This window comes from Pimephales promelas, chromosome 16 (assembly GCF_988280905.1).
Source record: "Pimephales promelas chromosome 16, fPimPro1.hap1.1, whole genome shotgun sequence".
NCBI lineage: Eukaryota > Metazoa > Chordata > Actinopteri > Cypriniformes > Leuciscidae > Pimephales > Pimephales promelas.
In genome coordinates this window covers 11,361,202-11,373,916 of record NC_142784.1, presented here as the reverse complement: position 1 = coordinate 11,373,916, position 12,715 = coordinate 11,361,202, and the positions used below count along the sequence as shown (strand labels likewise).

Below are 12,715 nucleotides of genomic sequence, written 5' to 3'. Positions count from 1 at the left end.
ATTTGACACTTTTTTTTGGCTGAAAAATACATCTGCATTTAGGGCATTGTAAAACGTTTGTTTACACATCCACACTAAATGCTGTCAGTATAAGTTTAAAAAGTATAAGAAGACTATCATAAAACTAAGTGCACCTAAAGTACAACTTTAAAGACCCCATGAACCTGTAAAATGTTGACCGATTCCATTTTCCAATAGAAGTGTGGGTGGGACATAGGGAAGAGGTGTACTGGGTCCAAAATCGAAAACTTCCCTACAATATTGTATGCAAAAAAAAGTACACCAAAAGAGTAGTATGTCCGAATTCATAGTATTTGAAAAACAGAAGTCGAAAATCCCCAGATGACCTACTACTACAGATTCTGAAGTGTTTACTTTACTATCCTGTGAGGCCACTGGGAGAGGATTTATGAATGGCAGTGAAGTGACATATAAAATGGGTGTAATTCTCATTTTATGGAGATTTTTGTTTGGACAGAAATCTGTGTAGTGCAACATGAGTCAATATTTTTGGCCTACTTTCCTACATAAAAACTTTCAATTTTACACATATCCGCTAAAACTAAACTTTCGTTAATGAGTACAGGGAATAAACGTCTAATTTCATGAAGATTTTAATAATTAAAGCTATCTCTTTCTGCATTAGAACACACCATTTTTTCCAGCTCTGAAATTTTGAGCTCCTGTTGATGAATCTGCTGGTTCTTCATCTCCAGAACCTCTTTAAGACTCTTCAGGTCCTCCTCAATATGCTGATATGGAGCAAGAGCATCCTGTACAAACACAAATTCAAATTACTACATATCTGAATCACAGGCACATAGGTTCTTTTGCACTGGGTAGTTATAGGAACTCAGTTAGAGGAAATAGCCACCAGGACGGTCCTCTGAGGACTAAACTTTCCCCTAGGGCCATTTTCCTGGTTGCATTTACAGCCCAGTTGGAACTCTGAAGTGACATAAATTAAAGCACAGCAAAAATAATAATTCTGCAATCATCCACCCTCATTCCAGATCTTTCTTTAGTAGAACACAGGGGACTTTATTTTACAGTCCTGTTTCACATGTACTATAAACTTATTGTAGTAATTACTGGGAAATAACTATGTACTAGTCCTGAACCCTTAACAAATGTAGTTACCTTATTACTCAGTACTTTCTTTGTAAGTACACTGTGTATACACTCACCTAAAGGATTATTAGGAACACCTGTTCAATTTCTCATTAATGGAATTATATATCAACCAATCACAAGGCAGTTGATTCAATGCATTTAGGGGTGTGGTCCTGGTCAAGACAATCTCCTGAACTCCAGTCCTGTGGGCGAAAATGCCTTGTTGATGCTAGAGGTCAGAGGAGAATGGGCCGACTGATTCAAGCTGATAGAAGAGCAACTTTGACTGAAATAACCACTCGTTACAACCGAGGTATTCAGCAAAGCATTTGTGAAGCCACAACACACACAACCTTGAGGCGGATGGGCTACAACAGCAGAAGACCCCACCGGGTACCACCTACAAATAGGAAAAAGAGGCAACAATTTGCAAGAGCTCACCAAAATTGGACAGTTGAAGACTGGAAAAATGTTGCCTGGTCTGATGAGTCTCGATTTCTGTTGAGACATTCAGATGGTAGAGTCAGAATTTGGCGTAAACAGAATGAGAACATGGATCCATCATGCCTTGTTACCACTGTGCAGGCTGATGGTGGTGGTGTAATGGTGCGGGGGATATTTTCTTGGTGCCAATTGGGCATCGTTTAAATGCCACGGCCTACCTGAGCATTGTTTCTGACCACGTCCATCCCTTTATGGCCACCATGTCCCCATCCTCTGATGGCTACTTCCAGCAGGATAATGCACCATGTCACAAAGCTCAAATCATTTCAAATTGGTTTCTTGAACTTGACAATGAGTTCACTGTACTAAAATGGCCCCACAGTCACCAGATCTCAACCCAATAGAGCATCTTTGGGATGTGGTGGAACGGGAGCTTCGTGCCCTGGATGTGCATCCCACAAATCTCCATCAACTGCAAGATGCTATCCTATCAATATGAGCCAACATTTCAAAAGAATGGTTTCAGCACCTTGTTGAATTAATGCCATGTAGAATTAAGGCAGTTCTGAAGGCGACAGGGGGTCAAACACAGTATTAGTATGGTGCTCCTAATAATCCTTTAGGTGAGTGTACATTAAAATGCACGTACTGTAAAATAGAGTGCAATCAAAAAACAAAAACTTTTCTCTAAATACCACTGAGAGCATCAAGGACAGTACCACTATCTGCTCATCCGTGCTTCTGCGCAGTGCTTCTTCAAAACGCTTGGCTCGGTCTCGCAGAGCGCGGTTCTGAAATGTCAACGTGTCCACCTGATCCTAAACACAGCACAGAAACACAACCCTTCACACGGGCCCCCGTGAAAAATGGGGGCACTGTACAACACATGTTGGCATTCAGAGCGAGGACATACAGTACCTGCAGTGACAGTCTGAGTTTCTCAAATTCCTCTTCCATTGACCTCTTTTGCTGCTCGTGTGCCATCCTTAGGTCTAAAAAGAAACAAGCAGTTAATTTTAGTAAGAACACATTAGGATGAACACAGAGTTTGGATTCAACAGTCTGTAGTGATGTTGTTAAGCAAAAGTCAAAACCGGGCCAAACCGATTTGCTATTATAGACCTTTCAGCCCGAATAACGCCGTCTAAATGGGCAGCTCACTAGGTTTTTAGACACATCGCTTTGATTTCTGATTTCTGTGATGGATGTGTTCGTCAGCAGGACTCACTCTTGATGGTTCTGGTGTGTTCTTCCTGTAAAGTGGCCAGTGTGGCATCATGATTCGCTTCCATCTCCACCATGGCCGTCTCATGGTTTTCACTCATCTCCTCGATCTAACAACAAAAACGACTGTTTTTTCAGTGTTTAAAAGGTGCTCTGGAATATTGGATTCATAATATGTCAATTTGTGTGTCAAAGTTCACCAAACTTGAATTCAAAGAGGGACATATCTTTGCCAACAGAACTAGTTTAAACTAGTTCACGTACACTTTGGGTTACTTTCGTAATCCTCGCTGAGCCTTCACAGCATGCAGTCCTTTGTCTATAATGTTTAAATAAAAGCCTCTGTTCAAGGTGTGTCAATGATTATCTCAGTCTTTACAGCCTCACCTGTTCGTGATGCCGGGAGCGTAGCTGCTCCAGGTGACTGTTTTGCTGTTGCCGGAGTCGCTGAATCTCAGAGTTGTGCTCCTCCACCAGTCTCTCCTGTAAGGCCTTGAGCTCCTGCTGTTGCTCCTCTTGGAGTGCTTTCAGCTCCCGCTCAAAACTCTGCTCCAGCTGAGCCTTCTCACCCTGCAGACGCTCCCATCGCTGAACACTGACCACTGGAGAGACCCAAAATAGTTTGTTATGGGCAGTGAAAAGTACACACTTAACTGAAAACTGAAAATTGAGTCAAAAAATTGAAAATTGAAAATTGAGTGACAGATTTAAATATGCAAAAATGTTCAGCCATGTTACTTTCAACCTTGGTACCTATTCTGGTGAAGAAAATAAATAATATATGAGCCTTTTTATTTTATATTCGTGAAAAATGGAGTTTGCCCATTTTGACAACCCTGTTACCAAAATTTGAGATTTACCAAAAACATATTTTTAATCCTAACATATAAAAAAACCTGGTTTGTGTGCTCTTGCAATATTATAGCAATCAATATTAAATGGTCAACATTTGTAAAAAAAATTAAAAAAAAAAAAAAGTATACCAGAATGAGTACCAAGGTTCAAAGACACAGGACAATTTTGACACCAAATGTTAGTTTGTAACAGTGTTATTTTAGTATTACTGAAATATTTTGAATGAGATTTTGTGTTTATATCTTTTTGTTTTCAGCTAAAATATTGGTAATTTTGCTGTTTTTCATTAATAGAAAAACTTTGTACATTTATATACAGTATATATATATATATATATATATATATATATATATATATATATATATATATATATATATGTATATATAACTACATAGTTTTGTATTCATTTTTTTTTGTTTAGTTTTAGTTTTGTAGTTTTGTTTAAACCTGGCTCACACTACAGGAGTTTTAAAATCCTAACTGATTTTGATACAAAATAGCTGTCCCTCATCTCACGTCATATTCGTGAAAAGGATGCCGTGACCAAGGAAAGACAACTTTTTTAATCATTCTTTTAACACTTAAGGTTAGGCTATTTCTAATGAATGGCGTCTGGCTCTGGTCAGTACAATGAAAAAATGCTATTGATCTCAATGAAGTGAAGCATCAGTTTCGCGTTGCCCATGCGCCACAATGCTGCTGAGCCTTGTAAAGTGGTAGCCTGGTTCAACCAGACTCTAGTACATTTCATTTGTACATAGAGTCTGGCCTCCCTCAATTGAGAAACGTTTCCTTCCTTGTAGGCGGGTTCACTATTAAAGTTCAAATCTATTGGATCTGCCCAGAGTCACTCACGATCTGCCATAGCCAATCGCTAATGTGTGGTCGTGAGTGACGTATGTCATGCGCCGAAACGGCTGGAAACAACCATAGACAGTAAAAGAAACAACAAGTCCGAACTCCGAATGATCAGAGGATTAAATTTACAATATGATTTCAGTCAACGAGCGCTGCAGGTTTTGTTAATCTAGGAACAATTATTAATTCGAAATGTATATTTGACATGAAGGACAGTGATTATTCAGTCAATGGTCGAAGCTGTGTCTAATCATTACAAATACGCCGCTGTGGTCGTTTCTGATCTGCCGCAAATGCTGTAGCAGCTACAGTGAATGATCAGTCTGTCTCTATCTGCAGATGTGTAATAAACAACAATTTTTCATATTACGTATTTTTGTTTCTTAATTACCTTAATTATGGTCTTCAAAGTATGTGTTTGTTCATTTTTATATGGCATTTAGTTGTTTTTTTTTATTAAAACAAATTAACCATTGACATCTAAAACTGAAAATCAAATATAGTCTCCAAAGTATGGGTTTTCAAATTTTTATTTATGACAATTTTGTTTTTTAATCACAACCAATTTGTATGATTTACAACATGTAAAACTGACACACCAACCTCCTGCACGAGTACACAAAGGGCTCAAAATGTTTATCACAAGAATCAGTAAATTTACTGTTGGGAATATGAGCGACTGACATGACTGCTGAGCGGATCTTCAACAATAGTTTAGCAGCCAGGACTCGGGGCTTCCGAACACCAGGCTAAAGTCCAAAATGTCACGGTCATTGTGCACGAGCTGCCCAGCACAAACTTCCAAACTTTCTGCCTCCTTCACTTGGTCCTCCGTTGTGCAACAAGAGGTGAGATGATAACAATCCGGCTTTAAATTCTGTATATTCGGCAGTTTCTTTACCAACAACGGACCGACTGGCTTTTCTCACGTCTTTCTCCGCTGCCATTACTGCCCTCAAACTGACGCACTACATCAACGTCATCGTTCTCAGCCACTCCCTCTATTCGCTGATTGGTCCTACAAAAAATTGATTTCTGGAAACCTAAGGATATGGAGCGGTCCCAGACGTAGTACTGAAGTAAAATGAAATTGAGCGGAAGTGCGTAGGAGGGCGCAGCCAGGGTAGTAAAGTGGAGCTCAAAGTAAATATAAATATTAAAATAAATAACAGCTTGCACAGGAAAATTGTATATTACAAAATGGTTAACGTACCAAATTTAAACCTTTATAGCCAAAATAAAATGGAATTGTGCCAATAAACCATTGAATAAACCAGGCACCATTGTGCCTTCATAATATGATACTCAGTGATTTATTAAGAAGTGTTCTTGCTTCAATTCAAATGAAATATGAGGGAAAGAAAAAAATGTGCAATCTGAGAAGATCAGTTTGGTGTTTATTTCTTGAGTGATTGATTCTAACATTTGTGAGTATGCTGCTGTCCAGAGAAGACTTACCCACTTCATCCCTGATCCTGGCTAACTGCAGGGATAACTCCCTCTCCTTCACGACAGCGCTCTCGCTCTGGAAAACACACACGGAGAGATACACAAATGTGTTACGGAAGGCCGATACGGATACAAATATTTTTGGGTTTTAAAATCCGATATTCCGATATATCGGCAAATTGTAAAACATACATGTTCAATATAACAGGCCAAGGAGAGATGATTGAAGCGTGTTTCGTCTGTTTTTATTTTATTTTTTAAAAAATTCATTTATCGGCCATTACGACGATATTTTGGAAAATGCCTAATATCGGCAGATAATATCGGCCGGCTGATATATCGGTCTGGCTCTATTACGGATTGCGCCACACTGAATCTGCAAGCTCTCATGAGTGTAGGGGAAAATTATGCAGTGAAACTGATGTGAAACAGTGCTTACCAACGTTAACATTTTTTGGTTATAAATAAAGATGAGGGATGAATCTGCAAAAGTGTGAAGAACTCTATCCAGCTCACTTTTAACCAAATAAAACATTCCAGACAAAATACCACTTTAAAAATGACCTAATTATGCTTTTTCACATGAGTCACATGAGCATAAATACGACGAACACGGAAATCAATCAGCAAATAAAGCAAAATGACAGGGAGCAAAAACAGTGAAGTAATCCACAGTTCGATACAGATGCTGCAATTATTGTGAAATATGTGAAAAATATTATTTTTAAACTTCCAAGCTTAAAAACCTATTCTAGTAGACCCCAAAAACAAAATCAAGACTTTGAAAAGGGGCATAATAGGCCCCCTTTAAACAAGATCTCTCTACTAGCAGCACACATAATTTCAAAACAATGTTCTTCAATCCTTAAATTAACCAAGCAAGCTCCAGATAACCATGTCACAGACCTCTAACTCTATCTGTTAATAGCACATTTACTCCAAAGTGACATCTGTGACGGGAATGTTTGATGATACCACAACACAATGAGATGTTTATGATCCATATTTGTTAATAAGAATAATGTCAGCAAAAAACACATAGCAGTCATGAATCCTACACTCATTCAGCTCCAAACGCCATCTGCTGTTGAAAAGCACCTGACCCTCTCAAACTGTAAACAAACAGCAGGCTCACGACCCCATGACCCCACAAATGCCCTAACGTGTCATCATTGTGTCACATCTACAGCTCTCAACCAATCAGATCTTCCTCCAGCACACAACACAACACAACACAACACGCAGATCCCTGGAGAGAGTCTTTTCATGAATACTAATCCAACTGGATCATTCCTCAGCGTAGTTACCTTTCATTTCCTGCTGCGAAAGGTCTAATAGAGAGAGCAAGGCGTCCTCAAGGACTCAGTCGCCACCCATAAAACAAAAGATAAATCTGTAGGGTGTAACACTGTTACAACCCAACACACCTACAGCTTAAACATGCTTTAAAAACACATATCATACATGGACTTTCTTATTAGCAGTGTTGGGAGTAACGCATTACAAAAGTAATACATTACAGTAACATATTACTTTTTGCTGTAACGCAGTAATGTAAGGCATTACTAATCAATTTTCAGTAATATTTTACTCGTTACATGTTCAGTGAGGCTTGTATTACAGTTGTATTACAGTGTATTGTCTGCTTTTACTTCTTAAAGGCAACAGACTGTGTGAAAGTTTTAAAGCAGTCTTTTAGTGCCAGTTCATACGGTCGCGTCTGTAACATTGTTTTTTCCTCATAAATGCGAACACGAACACGAAAACTAAAATAAAATGAATATTTTAAGTTCTATGGAGACTGGAGAGCCAACCCTTCCTCATCCGATTTGCGCAGTGTAATTAACAGAATGGGCTTTATGCACGGCGTTATTTCCGGTGAAGGATTAAGGATGCTCGATAACTTCCGCCGATCATAGAGTCCAATGCAATACCGAGAATTTATATTGAATTTTATACTCCATGGTTATACTAATGAAACGTTAGTCACAAAAACAGATAAAACAGACACCCCTCGTTGTGCTATGCTTCTTTTTAAAATTATATTAAATAAACATAACTAGGCTATATATAAAATTACATCTAAACGTGTACGTTTCGTTTCAAAGACGGGAGGACAGTAAATATTGAAGACTCTGCCATAATCCCGTTTTCTCCGGTTTTCCTCCGCTTTAATCTACCCAACCGGAAATGGACGAGCATCCTTACGTCAAATGCGGAACTTATGCGTGCATATAGCCCATTACAAAAAATATATTTTGCCTCCTATTTTTTTGTCACGCATGAATGTGTGTCTTTTCCCTAATATTAAAAATAAAACATAGACTGATATTTGTCTAATGTCTGGAGTCCTTTAAGGAAGTAGCCTATTTTCAATACATGTATTTTCTGAGAATTTTTATTTCAAGTTTTGACTGCAAATGTCATGTCCATAATACTGGACTTCCCCAATTTTAAATAATTTATCCTCAACTAGTTTTGTGGTGTAGGTCCACGTATTTTATAATGTTAACTTCAAATAATACTAATTGGTCTGGACGGTAAGGAGAATGCTAATTGGATCTGGACGGTAAGGAGAATAACGCTGGAGTTGGAAGAGGTGTGTCGATTCTGTAGGTTCGTGGATCTGGTTTGTGTGGCGAATCGCGATTTCGGTTTCATATTGCATATCGTTACAGCCCAAAAGTTAAGTTCTACTTAGTTATTTTGGTGAAAGTAACTCAAAAGTAATACATGAGTAATGTAACGCATTACAATTCTGGGACAGTAATATTGTAAGGTAATGAATTACTTTTAAATAACAGTAACAAGTAATACCTAATGTATTACAGTTTGGAAGTAACTTGCACAACACTGCTTATTAGTGATATCTGTTGAGCATTAAGACTTACAAGAACATCGAGACTTTAAATAGACTCATAACCCTAAACATTTTGGTTCTGGAACTGGTCCGGAATCATATTTCTTGTTGGGGAGAAGTTAGCCCTACATCTGTGTACCAATAAATAAACTAATAGTATGTAATCACATGCATAGGAACATGCTAGATAGCATTCAGAACCCATTAGCGCTCTCTAGCAATCACTCAAAACACCCTAGTGACCATATAGCAACATGTTAAAAACCACTCAACATAACCACATAGCAGTCCCCTAGCGACAAGACTCACAACACCTTAGCAACATCCTTACAAAGCTCTAGCAACCACGCAGAACTCTCTAGCAATACACAAACAAGTGCTCACAACACCTTAGCAACCACATGGAAACATCCTAGATGCCCCGAACAGCCTAGCAATCACATGTAAACACAACACCTTCAAAGCAACACTGTGGCAACTACCCAGAAAACCCTAGTGACCACATAGCAATAGACAAAAAACAACTCAGGAAACCTTATTGCAACCACCCAGAATCCACATAGAAACCGCCCCTATAAACTTAGGGACTACATGGTTATCTGCAAACAGCCACCTTAGCAGCCACCTTAGCAACGCCCTAGCAATTGGCCAGAACACTACAGCAACCATAAAACAACAACAATAACCACACACAACTCCTTTAAAAACAAAATGCTACAACCTAGCAACCCCCAGAACACCTTAGCAACCACATAGCAACACCTTAGCAACCACCCAGAACACTACAGCAGGTGCACAGCAGCACATAAAGACCCCCTCACAACACCTTAGCAAACGCATAGTGATGGCTTAGCAACCACCCAGAGCACTACAGCAAGTGCAAATCAACAAATAAAGAACCACTCACAACACCTTAGCAACCACATGGAAACATCCTAGCAACCACCCAGAACACCCTAGCAATCACATGTAAATACAACACCTTCAAAGCAACACTGTGGCAACTACACAGAAGACCCTAGTGACCACATAGCAATAGACAAAAAAACAACTCTTATTGCAACCACCCAGAATACACATAGAAACTGCTCAGCAATACATATGGCAACACCCTAGAAACCACCCCTATAAACTTAGCGACCACATGGTTATCTGCAAACAGCCACCTTAGCAACGCCCTAGCAATTGGCCAGAACACTACAGCAACCACATAACAACAACAATAACCACACACAACTCCTTTGAAAACAAAATGCAACACCCCCAGAACACCTTAGCAACCACATAGCAACACCTTAGCAACCACCCAGAACACTACAGCAAGTGCAAATCAACAAATAAAGAACCACTCACAACACCTTAGCAACCAACAGAGCAACACCCAAGCCACTCACAAAAGAACCATTCACAACACCTACGCAACCACATAACGACCACCCAGAAGACAACAGCAAGTGCATAGCAACACACCAAGAACCACTTACAACACCTTATAAACCACATAGCAACACCCTAGCAACCACAAAGTAACCTGTAAACAACCACTCACAACACATTGGGACCCACAAAGCCATGCCCTGGCAACCATCCGGAAACATCAACCGCTCAAACATTGTGGCGACAAGTTTTGCAAGGGCAACACTGACAATATCTAACAGAAAATGTTTAAATCTAGTTAGTGGCATCATCAATACTGATATCATGCAATGTTTCATTTTCAAACACATTAATATAAAAAGGTCAATAAAGACCAAAAGTACATTAAAACAATAGAATTATGATATCAGAGCATCTGCATCAAGTGTCAGACTCAGCAGTCAGGGTGGGGCTTCCCTCGGCATAAGAGCACATGTTTGTCTTCACTGACAGCACACACATGCATACACTACCATCATCACAAAGTATATAAAAGATGAATGTAGAATGAATATGAAATAAACCAGGTCTTGTGCAAAAAGCATCACTGGTCCTACTTTAGCAAACAAGTCACAAAGCAAGAAAGCAGCATCACACACACTCTTCCTGGCATTGTTTCTGTAGGATCCGAACAACATGTAGGATGGAGACACAGAGAGAGACATTGGCTCATGCTAGGACAGAATGTAGCTTTATAAAAACCTGTCAGGGGAATACCATACACACACCGAATGAGAGAGAGAGAGGGAGTGGAGGACAGACAGACAGGAGGAGTTAGGGAGAATGTGGAAGAAAAAGGCTTAAATCACCCAACAAACGACCTTACCTCATCCTGTTTTTAGCGTCATAGCCTGACTATTTCAACAACGAGTCGCGTGAGTCTGCGATTCTACACATGTTCTTCAGAGACAACCCCCAAGCTTCTCGCCCTCTCTCTCTCTCTCTCACACACACACACACACACACACACACACTCAGAGATGTTGGGAGGAGGAGGGGTGAATGATGGAGAGATAGAAGAACAGGAGGATGAGATCAATAAAGAAGAAAATAACACCTGTGTTATTTCCACACACACACATTTTCACATACAAGCATTCAATCAGACGAGGGAGAGCATTCCAGATGAAATATGATAAACAACATGTCCTATAGTACAGTGACAACACTTAAACTATGGTAACCGTGACATTTGCGGTTGTGTGCAATAAATTATGCTTCAAAAAGTTCCTATGCAAAAAATAAAGCAAAATTAAAATTCAGTAAGGTAAAGCAAGTGCTTTATGATGATGCGAATTCCATTTGGAACCTTATGTGCTTGTTTACTACATAACACCCTAGGAACCACCCAGAACACCCTAGAGACTGCACAGAAACACACCAACATCCAACCACAACCCTTTAGCAACCAAAAAGTAACAATGCCCTAGCAACCATCCAGTACACCCTAGAAACTGCATCGCCAACAACCACTCAAAAACCTTTGCAACCACATAGTAGCAATACACATGGCAACACCCAAGAAACCACCCCTATAAACTTAGGGACCACATGGTTATCTGCAAACAGCCACCTTAGCAGCCACCTTAGCAACGCCCTAGCAATTGGCCAGAACACCACAGTAACCACATAACAACAATAATAACCACACACAACTGCTTAGAAAACAAAATGCAACACCCTAGCAACCCCCCAGAACAACTTAGCAACCACATAGCAACACCTTAGCAACCACCCAGAACACTACAGCAGGTGCACAGCAGCCCAAAAAGACCCCCTCACAACACCTTAGCAAACGCATAGTGATGGCTTAGCAACCACCCAGAGCACTACAGCAAGAACAAAGCAACAAATAAAGAACCACTCACAACACCTTAGCAACAACAGAGCAACACCCAAGCCACTCACAAAAAAACCATTCACAACACCTCTACGCAACCACATAACGACTACTCAGAAGACAACAGCAAATGCATAGCAATACATCAAGAACCACTTACAACACCTTAGAAACCACATAGCAACACCCTAGCAACCACAAAGTAACCTGTAAACAACCACTCACAACACATTGGGACCCACAAAGCCATGCCCTGGAACCATCCAGAAACATCAACCGCTCAAACATTGTGGCGACAAGTTTTGCAAGGGCAACACTGACAATATCTAACAGAAAATGTTTAAATGCAAAAAATAAAGCAAAATTAAAATTCAGTAAGGTAAAGTAAATGCTTTATGATGATGCGAATTCCATTTGGAACCTCATGTGCTTGTTTACTACATAACACCCTAGCAACCACCCAGAACACCCTAGAAACTGCACAGAAACACACCAACATCCACCCACAACCCTTTAGCAACCACAAAGTAACAATGCCCTAGCAACCATCCAGTATACCCTAGAAACTGCATCGGCAACAACCACTCAAAAACCTCTGCAACCACAAAGTAGCAACGCCCTAGCAGCTACCCACAAAACCTTAGCTAGTGAACGCA

At 39.8% G+C, this 12,715-nt stretch overlaps 1 protein-coding gene across 2 annotated transcripts in view; it reads right to left on the bottom strand.

Moving 5' to 3' along the window:
- mtus2b (microtubule associated tumor suppressor candidate 2b) overlaps positions 1–12,715 on the bottom strand; it is a 54,336-nt gene that overhangs the window by 9,065 nt on the left and 32,556 nt on the right. For both annotated transcript variants that reach the window (XR_005620555.2, XM_039660136.2), the window contains exons 8-13: positions 5,953–6,019; positions 3,169–3,383; positions 2,786–2,891; positions 2,476–2,549; positions 2,277–2,375; positions 654–773 (exon numbers count right to left, since the gene is read on the bottom strand). Coding sequence is in view for 1 of the 2 variants with exons in the window: in XM_039660136.2 (XP_039516070.2) it covers positions 654–773; positions 2,277–2,375; positions 2,476–2,549; positions 2,786–2,891; positions 3,169–3,383; positions 5,953–6,019 (681 nt within the window). In the remaining variant the exon portion in view is untranslated. The remainder of the gene's footprint in view (positions 1–653; positions 774–2,276; positions 2,376–2,475; positions 2,550–2,785; positions 2,892–3,168; positions 3,384–5,952; positions 6,020–12,715) is intronic.